We start from the raw sequence: 13,699 nt of genomic DNA, 5'->3' as shown, positions 1-13,699 counted from the left end.
AAAAAGCTAGTTGTATAGTTATGAGTAGTATAACGAAAATTCTCAAATCCCTTGGCCCCCATATATACTTGCAAGTGATCCTAGCTAGCGAGGAAATTGCTCTGTAAAAGTAAGTTCATTTCTTGATTCTTCAGCAGATTGATCTCCAGATGATGATGATGGAATAATATCAATGCTTGGCATGCTTATCCAATTATAAAAGGATGGTTCTGAAGGAACTGGGATGGTACAGGAAGAGCTACTTAGCAACGTAACAATGGAAGCCATTGATGGCCTATGAGCTGTGTTTACTTGAAGGCACAGTAACCCTATTTGGATGCATCTCATCATTTTACTTCTTGAAGAGTCTCCTTCTTCAATCAATAATGTTGGATCTACAATATTTGCCAACATTCCTTTTCTCCAACTTTTCCAAGCCAGCAAGAATTATTTTTTTAGCTGTAGAGTTGTGGAACCCGAAAAAAAAAAAAGAATGATTATTCAAAGATGATTCAAGTATTGATAGAGGGAAATACTTACAACAGTTCCTATATGCTCTATGTTCTCCCCATTGTGGAATTCACCATTCTTTTGGCCACTTATAATTTCTAAAACCAATACTCCAAAACTAAAAACATCTGATTTTGTTGAAAAGATTCCATGTTTTACATATTCTGGTGCCATGTATCCACTGCATGTGCATGTCAAAAGAGAATTAGTATTTAAACTTAATTAATCTAATTATAGCTCTAGTGATTAGTATATAATTCAGAATATATATAAACTTACTAAGTCCCGACAATTTTACTTGTGTTGCTTTGAGTTTGATCGATTGCAAATAACCTTGCCATACCAAGATCTGAGATCTTAGCATCCATGTCTTCATCTAAAAGTATATTGTTTGGCTTCAAATCACGGTGAATGATCCGTACTCGAGAATCTTGATGGAGATAAAGAAGACCTCGAGAAATGCCTTCTATGATTTTGACACGTTTTTGCCAATTTAAATACGATCCCTTGATTGGGTCTGCATTAAGTCATGGACAACAAATTCCATGATTTAAAGTAATAATCCATTGAAGTAAACTTACCCACGTGAGAACCTTGATACGAATATTTTAGAAATTTAACCTCTTCGAATATATATCGATTATTATGATCTAGAAATTAAAAGAAAGGAAGACATGGAAGATTAGCATTAGTTAACATACCAAAAATGAAGTAATCAAGGCTTTTGTTAGGAAGGAACTCATAAACAAGAAGCCTTTCTTCTTTCTTATGACAAAAACCAAGTAGCTTGACTAAATTCCGATGCTGTAGCTCGGCCATTAGAAACACTTCATTCTTAAACTCCACATCACCTTGCCCAGAATTCCTGCTCAACCTTTTTACGGCAATCTCTTGTCCATTACACAACCTACCCTGGAATTATATATTAAAAGAAAAAAGCGCACACACGAGACTAGACCATTGAGTTTGAGTAATGCAATGCATGGGGGGAATCTGACTTTATTGTTATTTCTTATAAGAACATCTTAATCATGTACTCCACCGCTCTTAAATAAGACCAATTTTATAATGTAATTTATATTATAAAATGGTTTTTGTATTTAAGACCGGAGTAGTCTCACTTAATACACACACAATTTAGTATCTTACCAAGTAAACAGCTCCAAATCCACCTTGTCCAAGCTTATTTGCATCAGCAAAATCATTTGTTGCCATTCTGATGGTTTCAAAGTCCATTCGCAATGAGTCAGTAGCATCCTTAGCTTCAGCTATATAAACATGGATGGTAGTATAGTACAGCGAGTTATGATTAATTATTAATAACTATATATCAACTACATATGAAAATATTTTCCTCTAATAACTAATTTGAAAAATGAATAATAATTTTTTGACCTTGAACTTGGACAATAATTATCATTCAATCTTAAAATTCAATTAAAAAAATAAATTATGTATTTTGAATTATTTCTGCAGAATATACATACATTTTTATTTACTTTCAAAGTATATATTTTAATCTAAATTTAAATTTTTGACAAAAATAGCAGTAATAAAAAAATTGGTGATTTGACTTTTCAATAAAATATAAATAATTAATATATAAATATAATTTAATCAAATTGTTGGCAACCGTGTATTTAGTTAAGACGATATATACTTGTATAGAAACATTTTCATATGTTTCATGTTACTCCTACAGTCCTAAATATACCCTTTTTGTAGTATAAATTATAGTACAAAAGGGGTTTTGTATTTAGGACCGGAAGAGTATAATATTATAAACATGAGACGTTGACTTACTTCCAATTTTATTGGGTCTCCTCATTGGTTTTAAATATATTACAACCATGAAGATGAGTAAGGTGAGTCCTGCGGTGAAGGCAACAACCGCGGCAATCCTTGATGACTTGTTTCTCTTTCCTGCACAAAGCAAAATTTGCACTTATATTTGCGACAAGTTGATCCTGATAAGTTAAATTCAATAAATTTTCCAAAAGGAAATAAAAAAAGGGGAAAAAAAAGCTTTGATATATGTCTTTTAAAAGCGTTAAGATATTTTGAAATGTAAGTCCCCGTGAATTATAAGGGGTAACAACCGTGAATTATGACGGGTAACAAACGCCACTGCACAGGCATATTCTCATTCTCGTTGGAAACCTGTTTCAGACACTATTTAGTATTAGTTGTGAACTTTTTTTTAAATGGGGATTCTAATATTGGTTCGCTATATTGTAAGAGATTAACCTGCTAAACTCAACCCTCTTTAAGTGAGACAAAATTATTTTCACACACTTTTTCTTGTTCATAATATAAGAAGTCTTCTAGAAGAAAATTTTAATCCAAAATATAAGATGTTGACGAAGTAATTAATAATAGTTTTTTACTTTTACCTCTTAGTATATTACATAGAGGGGAGAGCTTTAAATGCAAGAGAAAGAGAGGAGAATTTTAATTTTGGGCCGTGCATACTCCCTCCGGTCTATAATATAAGATGTTGGTTAAGTTTTCTCACCAAACAAAAACTATAGGCCGTAATTTTCAATTTTAGAATTATATTCTCTTGATCTAGTTTAATTTAAAAAAAAAAAAGCCTTGATCATATAAGTTTACCTTGTTTGAAGGTGGGATGAGGCAACGGTGACTGCACAAATGGTTGTGGATGAGGCAACGGTGAATGCACAAATGGTTGTGTATTATTGTACGCAGAAGCCTCAAAGAAGCTATTGGCTCCAAATCTAATGTAGCAACTGGGTCGGACCACCTGACCACCTCTCTTTCCATCACGACATTTAGAAATATTAGAGATTGCCCCACTCAGGCAAATGTCACAGTCCTTGTTCGACAAGTCCGGCGTGCACTGTGCAAGGCCATATATGGTTTGATTGCCCAGGCCACTAGCATTCGCCACCGCAAACTTCCGAAGCGAGTCGCCGGAAGCAGCCCTTTCTCTTAGATAACTCATCATCTGCATCAACACATTCTTGAACCCGTCTTTCTCCAAAGCATCGGAGCTGTCTGACGAAGTGTAACCCCCCAATGTTTCCATCACACCAAATATCGATCGGTTGGAGTATCTCAGAAAGCACTTGTCATACCACCCGATTGCTTCCCTCGCATTAGGTGCACATACTTGGAGAATAATCACCCTCGAATCTTGGATGCAACTGCGGCAATCTTGTACAGTAATGTCTCCTCGGCATAGTCCGATGACGTAAACTTTGTCGGAGTTGTTGCCGGAGGAGAAGTTGCAGAAACCATAGTCGATTTGTGTGTTGAAAGACATGTTTTGTAAAAGGTTCATGAGGTTGGATCGGAAGGAACTATTGCTGTCCGCGGGGCCTTCACCACAAAAATTGTTTGAGAAGCCTTGCTGGGCGATAGTGCCATGATGAGAAATTAGGGTTAGGTAAAGGAGAAAGAAGAGAAAGGGAACCCTATGCATGGTTATTGTACTTGTTTTCTCTGTGCCTAGTAAAGGTAGGTTTGAGAATTGTCTAACTGAGGTCTGTAATCTTTTCTTTTCTTTGTATTTAGGTTAGAAGATGGTACCAAGTGTAATTTGGGAATTGAGAGTGACAATGCCCAAACTTTACTTAGAACGACTTGTAGTCATCTCTTGAGTCTAGACTTCTTTCCGTCTTATAAAAAAAAAAATCTCTTGAGTCTAGATTTTTCAGGGTAATTAATTTATCACACAAAGCGTTATGAGAAGGAGATATGAAAATGAAGACGCCCCCACTAAATTAGAAATAGTAGGCTATAATGATTTTTCTGGACGTTTAAATTCTTGTTGAAACAAAGATGGCATTGATTTATTTTTTTTAAAAAAAAAAACCTTTAGTCACAATCATGAATAGCCCTATACTCACCCTATTACATTACCCAATTTGCTAGCCTTGTAGCCCTGTGTGTGTATCCTCTTCCCTCCTCTTTCATTGGATTAATATTTAATAGTTTAGATTTTAATTTTTTATAAACCATTTATAAAAAAAATTTGAAAACATTTAGTGCATTGAAAAACCATTAGAATTAAATTTTGACATAGTTTGTAATTTATTATTTATTTATTTTTATAATTTATTTTTTATATTTTAATAATAGTTTTAACAAAATTAAATGTGAACTGTTAAAATATTAAGTCAACGAAAGAGAAGGGAAGAAGATGGGAAGAAAATAGGAGAGGTTCGAACCGTCCCAAGCCATGGAGAAAAAATCATTTACGATTGCCTCTCTCCGACGTAAAACCATGGCGTTTGGGCGTTGAGGACTCTGTCCTATGGGGAGCCGTAGCGACAGAAGATTTTTGGGAAGCCTTGTTGGTCTTGGTGCCAGAATTAGGGTGAGGAAAAATAAAGTAAAACAAAGGAACTAGGCTTAGCCATGGTAATTGTTAAGGTCAAGGTACTAAAAACAAAATCGATTAATATTAATAAACTCATGAAGACAGTAATTTAAATTATGATGATTTACCAGAATTAGACCAATCATAATTAAAATAATATTCATATCAAGAACATTAATCCATAAGTATATAGAATATCCGTGTATAAATTATGCATGATCCAACAAATGCCATTTCAAGCTTAATAAAAGACATAAAATCTAAGCTGATCGATCTATCCAAAATTTGGGTAGGTTGGTCAAAAAAACTACTTTATTAGCTCACTAGTCAGACTAAGCAACCTGGGTTAATATGATGATGATTGTGCGTATTTTCTATGCACCTACTGAAGCGATAGTTAATCATACTCTGAAAACCATTAATCTTATTATTTCAATTGATATGTAAACTTAATTTTGCCTATGATTTGTTTTGCCATGTCTCGTGTGTATTGCTTACTGTTCTCTCTGTTTTTTTTTTTTTGCCTTTAATCTAGTACCGTTGACTGTCCTTGCTTCGTTTCTTTGAATGATATTTTCCTTTCCATTAAAAAAAAAAAGGATAGTGGGATATGATGTTTGAGAATTGTCATTTAGCAAAATGATGACTTGCTGGTCAGAAGTAAACTAAAGTGCGGGTGGGGATAATGACAAAGTTCCAAACTTAATTAATGCGGCTTTTACTAGCTAGTCATTTTGAGTTTAGATTCCTTTAGGGTAATTAAATAATTCGTTACTTCCACATTAGTCTATAAGAATAAAAGGGTAGGAAAAAATAGATGCCTCACTGTGAGAAATACGGCACAATATGATGTTTACGCACTTTTAAAGTCTTCTTCACTATTGAAAGAGACGCACAAAGATAGTGCTTCTTGGCCAACCTTTGCATATAGGGGAAACGAAAATCTCATAGAAAAGAAGTCACCAATTATTAATCAATGGGATGACTAAGTCCAAATTAACTAATTGGATGGACTTGTCACTTTTCACTGAGCTTTGACTTATTGCGAAAGTTGTATGTGGTCTTGTTTTCGCCGTACAGAGACCGTGTCTGTCCAAAATTTGATCAGACTCACTAGTCAGACTGGGCAACTTGGGTTAGGTTTTAATATGATGATGATTTCTATGCACCTACTGAAGGGATAGTTAATCATACTCTGAAAACCATTAATCTTATTATTTCAATTGATATGTAAACTTAATTTTGCTTATGATTTGTTTTGCTATGTCTCGTGTGTATTGCTTACTGTTCTTTTTTTTTTTTTCGGCCTTTAATCTTGTACCGTTGACTGTCCTTGCTTCGTTTCTTTGAATGATATTTTCCTTTCCATTCAAAAAAATACAGGATAGTGGGATATGATGTTTGAGAATTGTCATTTAGCAAAATGATGACTTGCTGGTCAGAAGTAAACTAAAGTGCGGGTGGGGATAATGACAAAGTTCCAAACTTAATTAATGCGACTTTTACTAGCTAGTCATTGAGTTTAGATTCCTTTAGGGTAATTAAATAATTCGTTACTTCCACATTAGTCTATAAGAATAAAAGGGTAGGAAAAAATAGATGCCTCACTGTGAGAAATACGGCACAATATGATGTTTACGCACTTTTAAAGTCTTCTTCACTATTGAAAGAGACGCACAAAGATAGTGCTTCTTGGCCAACCTTTGCATATAGGGGAAACGAAAATCTCATAGAAAAGAAGTCACCAATTATTAATCAATGGGATGACTAAGTCCAAATTACCTAATTGGATGGACTTGTCACTTTTCACTGAGCCTTGACTTATTGCAAAGGCTGTGTGGGTTCTTGTTTTAGCCGTGCAGAGACCATGTCTCTGTGGCTTAATACAGAAAGGGTGCCACTAGAATTCTTTTTCATGTCTTGGCTCTTCCACTTATATACTCCATCAGTTCAAATCATATACAATCTCTAAAAGGATTACATTTTCAACACTTCAGTGGGTGCAAGAAAAAAAATGAGGGAATGGTTGGGGAGTTCGACAAATTAATTAAATTACTTATAGCGACCTTAATTCAATCATTTTAAGTTTATTCTTTTATAATATAAAGAATTAACTTCTCTTGCTATATTTATAAGTTAATCACTTCCAACACGTTTCATCAAAACAGAAATAGTAGTAATAATAACAACAACAATAATAATAATAGCTCGTTAACTATGCCTTGAAAATAAATGAATGTAGCTATAATGAACTAATATTTTATACTATGTATGCTCCTATTTTTAAGCTTTGAATTTGAAAAAATATTTAGCCTATTTTATAAATTTCAATTTGGTTTTATCTCAACATATAATGTATTTTTTTTTAGTTTTACACTTAATTATTTATTATGTCTCATTTGTCATACTTTCTCTCATTATCTCTATATATTCTCTCTCATCATTTTTCTTATTTATTATAAGGCTATATTTGAAAATAAAAGTTTATTTCTTACTTATTTATTGTTTTAAACTAATTTTAGCAATTTTTTGGTTATACATTATTTGAAGTTTGCCATAATGACGGGATGGAGTAAATAAGTTCGAGTATTACTGCCAATATAAAAAATTTAGTAACAACTCATTCTATCATACTAAATAGTAAATACCAAACACTTCACGAAAAAATGATAACAATCACAATAATTTCGTTGACTAGTTGCCTTATTGCTTTCATTATCATCTGAAAAATTGCTGGTGGACCAATTACGGGTATGTGGAGGTACAGTGTTTCCGTTTTGATTTGTGATGTCAATTTTCTTAGATGGAAAAACCATTATGCCTTGCGTCCTACGTCTAAGGGAGCTGTCTCATCTCATCAACATGTATTTTCATATCGGAAGAATCTCTCTGAGATGAAAAATTACGCTACCTTGCTTATATCAATTCATTCCTCAGGTCTTCATATATCATTGTCCCAGCATTAGTAGGGTAAAAAGACTACATTAATTTAATGGGAAGAAATTAAGCTTGGTGGACCCATTACAGGTATGCGGAGGCACAATGTTTCCGTTTTGATTTGTGAAGTCAATTTTCTTAGATGGAAAAACCATTATGCCTTGCGTCCTACGTCTAAGGGAGCTGTCTCATCTCATCAACATGTATTTTCATATATTGGAAGAATCACTGTGAGATGATAGAAGAAAATATACATACATATTATATATCATTATAAAAAAAGAAAATAATCACATCAAATTCTTTATGTTATATCCATTATATCAAGTTTTTTAATGGACATAATCTGTATCGTATATATTTTTTCATATGGGTTTAATAGTTTAATGAAAATGCTGGTAAAAAAATAGTTTAATGATAATATTTTAAAAAAAGTAGACAAGGCTAAATTTGATTGAAAAACTTCACATAATGGACATAAGAAAAGAAAAACTTAATGTAAGTATTGTCCTATTAAAAATTTCAAATAGAAGAGAATAGTTTGAATCTTGTCTTTATTTTTTAGGAAAAATTACAATTAGGTTCTATCCAAGAGAATTAAATACAAACAAGTCTCTTTATATCATGAAATTATTTTATAAAGTCCCAAGAAACTTTTTTGCAATAAATTTTATTTGTTTAATTACCAAATTATCTTTTTTTTTTTTTAAGTTTATACTGACAACTGAAAAAGCAGTCGTTAACAACTTAAAATGTATGGATGAACAATTATCACTGCAAGTATTGACAATACAGTTTTTCAACACATCACAAAATCTAATATATGAGTTGTTAATACCTTCCTCAATAGTTGTCAATCCTTACCCCCTAAGTTGTTAACCACTGCTCTTTCAGTTGTCAATGCAAACTTTAGGGGGAAAAAAATAATTTGGTAACTGAACAAATAAAATTTATTACAATAAGGTCTTTAGAATAATTTTATGATTTTAAGAGACCTTTTTATATTTAATTTTCTTGGATGGGACCTAATTGTAATTTTTCCTATTTTTATCCCAGAATTTGTCATTCAATTGTTAAAATATTTTTTGATAATTATATTTCTGATTATCTTTTTTAAGACACACGAGATTTCTCCATTTATATTTAATTAGCTGTCAATTTTGTTTGGAAATTGACATGAAAGGAGAGGAAAGAGAGTCTCATCTACCTTTGAAGATAATTGTTGATTTCCAGATTATCACCTTCTTGACATTTCTTTCCAGGATGCTGACATTATTATTGGTTAAAATATATATTTAGTCTTTTAACTTTATGTAAGGTTTCAGTTTGATCCCTTAACTTTCAAAAGTATACTTTTAGTCCTTTAACCCCAAAACTATTTTAAAAAAAAAACATTAAGCCTTTGAAAGCTGATAAAATATTACCAAATGCTAAGCTATATTTTTGGGGGGGGGAATAGAAATCAAGTTCTAGACTCAATTATAAGTAGTGAAAGGTTTGTCAATGCAATTTTTCTCTTAACATTTCATAAGAAGCTACTTAATATATAAAACTCTAATTCACATGTTCTAGCTTATTTGTATAAACACTCTTTAATTTATTTAACTATAAATGATTGAAAAGGTATTAACAAGTAATTAGAGCCTTGAGTTCGGCCCAAAAAAAAAAATAGAGTCTTGAGTTAATTTAGCAATAATTGCATTATACAAATAAATTAAAGGGAAGCTAATTATAGTTTTTATGAAATGCTAAGGAAATCATCACCCCCAACCTTTCACTTCTTATTTTAGAATGTTATTCATTTTGTTATTTTTATCTCATATTTTAATTTATCCTTTTATTTTGGCTTAATTCAAACTAAGGGGTCCCCTTTACTTTTGGTATTTATCAATTATATGAATAAAATAAAACTCTATTGTTCGTTAGTTGTATGTATTATCCGATACACACACACACAAACCATATCATAATTCACAAAAGCTAATCATGAGATATAAAACCACTGCATATATGTTTTTACTCCTAGTAGTGTTACACAGCAAATCAAAATACACACACATACATATATAATAATTATATTTTTTTCTCTTTGGGACAACATAGTAATTTTTCCTACAACATATTATAGCTACCGAGGATACTGCTCTGACACTGAAAGCTGATTTATTGATCCATCGGCGGATTGATCTCCAGAAGATAGTGATTTGATTCCTGGTAAGCTTCTCCAGATATAAAATGAAGGTTCTGAAGGAACAGGAAGGGTGATTGAATGAGTACTAAGCATTGGAAAAATGGAAGCCATTGTTGGCCTGTGTTCGGCATTTTCTTGAACACACAGTAACCCTATGTGGATGCATCTCATTATTTCATTTCTTGTCCCAGCATCCTCCATCAACGTTGGATCCACAATATTTGCCAATGTCCCTTTTGTCCAGTTTTTCCAAACCTGAAACAACTTGTTCAATAATTAGCTACTACCACATCAATTTTATGTTTTTTGTTTTTCTGAATGTATGTTTCACTTAAACACTATTTAGAAATTCATGGCTAATTTTGACTTTAGTACTAAGATTAGATTTGGATGGATAAAGGGCATGTACTTACCGCACTTACTATGTGCTCCTCACTTTCTCCATTCTGAAATTGACCATTTTTCTGGCCAATTATAATTTCTAAAACCAATACTCCAAAACTAAAGACGTCTGATTTAGTTGAAAACGCTCCATTCATCACGTATTCCGGTGCCATGTATCCACTATCAGATATTTTATAGGAATAATGAGTATATTTAAATTTGATTAGTCAAGTGATATCTCTGCTAGCAAGGAAAAAAAAGAAGGTCAAGTTATATCTCCAGTGTTATAACACTAATCATAAATCAATAAACTTACTAGGTCCCAACGACTGTGCTTGTCTTGGCTTGAGTCTGATCTACCACAAATAATCTTGCCATGCCAAAGTCTGATATTTTAGCATTCATCTCTTCATCTAAGAGCACGTTGCTTGCTTTGAGATCACGATGAACAATTCGTATTCGAGAATCATGATGAAGGTATACAAGGCCTTTGGCAATGCCTTCTATAATTTTGTAGCGCTTTTCCCAATTCAATTTCACCCTTTTGACGGAATCTACATAAATACACACGTTACAAGGTGACTTGTGTATATCTAGTGATCCTTTGAATTCGACTTGTCTAAAAGAGGTGAAAGAAACTTGGCAATAGGGTACTCTGAAATCAGAAGAAAAGCTTAAATATACACGTACATGACATCACAGAATCAAACATTAATATTGACTTACCAAAGATGAAGCAATCAAGGCTTTTGTTGGGAACAAACTCGTAAATAAGGAGCTTTTCTTCTTTTTCGAGACAAAAACCAAGTAACCTCACTAAATTCCGATGTTGTAGCTTGGCCACCAGCAACACTTCATTCTTAAACTCCATCTCACCTTGCCCAGAATCTCTACTCAACCTTTTTACAGCTATCTCTTGTCCATTATATAACCTACCCTGAAATTATGTATTTTTAAAAAAAAATCAAATACGTGAGTTTTGATCTAATATAAAATACAGGAACTGGAATATTCCGTTTGAATATATTTAATTTTTTTGAATAATATTTAATTTAATACTGTATAATTTAATTTCTTACCAAGTAAACAGGTCCAAATCCACCCCGTCCAAGCTTATTTGCATCAGAAAAATCATTCGTTGCCGCTCTGATGGTTTCAAAGTCCATTTGCAATGACTCAACCGTCATGATTTCATCTTTATCTTCGCCGACTACGTTACGCATGGCGGCGCAAGTGTATGTACGCAAGAGGGTTAAAGCGACATAAGAAAATATTTTTCAACTAAAATAATGTTGGACATGATTTTCCAGGACTCCTTGTTTTGTATGTTTTTATTGAATACTGAACTTCTCTATACTTTATTATTTTATATTGAATTGAGATTGATTGATTATACGTGTAATCAATCAATGTTTCAACTCAATTATAAATCAATGTCAGTTGTAACACAGTCCTTATAATTTTGACTAAGTTATAACTCAATCTCTATAATTTAACCATTTAATAAAAAAATTTGTCTCCATATTTTAAAAAATAAAATTGATATTTCTTGAAGTTTAGGGCAATGGTTGCTATTTAGGAATTGAGTTGCAGCCGAGTCAAAACTTTAGAAAGTGACTTAATAATATATAGAAACTGAGTTGCAATCAGCTAAAATTAGAGGGGTTAAAAGATCAATTTTTCATAATTTATAATACGTTGACTTACTTCGGATAGTCTTCTTTAGCCTCCTGGCCTTAATAATAACGATGAAGATGACCAGTGCGATGAACGCAACAGTTGGCACAACTATGGCAACAACAATTCCTGTTGTGTTTCTCTTTCCTGTACCAAAAAAACAAGATTTTGTGCTCATAAGTATAACATGTAAATCGGAGATTGCCCCATTCAAGCAAATTCTGGAGGGATACAGCTAGAGATTGACTCTGATAATCTTTTACCCCGTATGTGTGTGTGTGTGTGTGAACTGAATGCAAATATTGATACCTTTCTTGGGTGTCGTCGGAGGAGCAGGTGGCGGAAGAGGAGACGGCGGCGACTGTAATGATATGAATGGTTGTGCAGCCGCAAGATCAAAGAAGCTGTAAGTCTCATATCTAATGTTGCAACTGGGTCGTACCACTCTGCCACCTCTCAATCCATTGCAACATTTCGGAATTTCCGAGATTGCTCCATTCAAGCAAGCTCTGCAAATGTTCTGTGACAAGTCTGGCGTGCACTGTACCAGACCATATATCGTCTGATTGCTCGGACCTGTCGCATTCGCCGCTGCGAACTTCCGAACAGAGTTGCCGGAAGAAGCCCTGTCTCTTAAAAGATTCATCATCTTCGTCACCACGCTCTTGAACTGGTCTTTCTCCAACGCATCCTGTGTGTTCCACAAATAGAAATATGGCGATGTTTCCATGAGACCGAATATGGTTCGGTTGGAGTATCGCAGGAAGCAGTTATCGTACCACCCGATCGCCTCCTTCACGTTAGGGCACACTTGGAGAAGAAGAACCTTGAATCTGTGAGACAACTACGACGCTTCCTTAACATCTCCTCGGCAGAGTGCGATGGCGTTAACCTTGTCGGAGTTATTGCCGGAGGAGAAGTTGTAGAAGCCATAGTCGATTTGCGTGTTGGAGATATTCATCAAAAGGTTTTTGAGATTGGTCTGAAAGGTACTGTTGCTATCATCAGTAGTCCCGTTACCACAGGAGAATTTAAGAAGTTTGGTTGGGCTTCAGTGCCCTGATGAGACATTAGGCTTAGGGTAAGAAGAAAGAAGAGAAAGGAAAGAGCCTCATTGTGACAATGGTAAGAACTAAGAGTACTAGTGAAAGTGTTTGAGATTTGGGTGATGAGGCTTGTGTTGTGTTGTTTCTATTTATAAGATATTATCTCTAGGCCCTCAATTAATCAATTAAGTCTTATATTACCTTCGATCTTAACTATAAGATCTCATTTGCAGACTACAAATGAGTTTTTAAGACCAGAGGTAGTATTAAGGACCATAGGTAATATATCGTAAATGTCTCTTTCTCCATGTAACCTTGTGGTTGGGGAGATCAGGTGCTGACTAAGTCCAACGTTTCTGGAGTTTACCTTAATTTGCCTTTTAAATGTTATATTTGTGTGTATTAATCCCGGATACTTATTATAAACATGTAATAGCAACTTTATATAAATTAATAAAATTAGTTAAAATTAGGTTTTTTTTTTGCCAAAATTTAAAATTATCATCCGTAAAAGTTATTAATTAGAATGAAGAGTTTGATTAATTAGTCAGCAAGTTTTATAATTAGTTAGAAATGCAACGTGTAAAAGATTTTTTGTTGTTGACCAGCGTATAAAAGAATGATACTTTA

At 33.4% G+C, this 13,699-nt stretch overlaps 1 protein-coding gene and 1 pseudogene across 1 annotated transcript; both read right to left on the bottom strand.

The window, feature by feature from the left end:
• Positions 1-84: 84 nt before the first annotated feature.
• Positions 85-3,934, bottom strand: LOC114758380 (putative receptor-like protein kinase At4g00960; annotated as a pseudogene).
• Positions 3,935-9,811: 5,877 nt separating this feature from the next.
• Positions 9,812-12,535, bottom strand: LOC114758404 (putative receptor-like protein kinase At4g00960). The gene is made up of 7 exons (XM_028947445.1): positions 12,287-12,535; positions 12,054-12,170; positions 11,426-11,556; positions 11,073-11,283; positions 10,663-10,900; positions 10,376-10,526; positions 9,812-10,217 (listed from the first exon to the last, which is right to left on the bottom strand). Exons 1-7 carry the CDS (start codon positions 12,438-12,440, stop codon positions 9,900-9,902), a joined length of 1,320 nt encoding a protein of 439 aa, XP_028803278.1. The 5' UTR covers positions 12,441-12,535; the 3' UTR covers positions 9,812-9,899.
• Positions 12,536-13,699: the final 1,164 nt, after the last annotated feature.

The sequence above is a fragment of the Neltuma alba genome, unplaced genomic scaffold, assembly GCF_004799145.2.
Source record: "Neltuma alba isolate B1F8T4 unplaced genomic scaffold, ASM479914v2 tig00010691_pilon, whole genome shotgun sequence".
Lineage (NCBI taxonomy): Eukaryota > Viridiplantae > Streptophyta > Magnoliopsida > Fabales > Fabaceae > Neltuma > Neltuma alba.
Note: the sequence above shows the minus strand (reverse complement) of the source record. Positions and strands in the feature narration are given on the sequence as shown.

What these genes read in the sequence shown, in the direction of transcription:
- LOC114758404 (XM_028947445.1), bottom strand. Translation starts at nt 12,440, where the DNA reads ATGAGACTTACAGCTTCTTTGATCTTGCGGCTGCACAACCATTCATAT. An exon ending in GCTAAAGAAGACTATCCGAA is followed by an intron (nt 11,557 to 12,053) that starts GTAAGTCAACGT and finishes TGCGTAACGTAG; the next exon opens with TCGGCGAAGATAAAGATGAA. An exon ending in AGCACAGTCGTTGGGACCTA is followed by an intron (nt 10,527 to 10,662) that starts GTAAGTTTATTG and finishes AATATCTGATAG; the next exon opens with TGGATACATGGCACCGGAAT.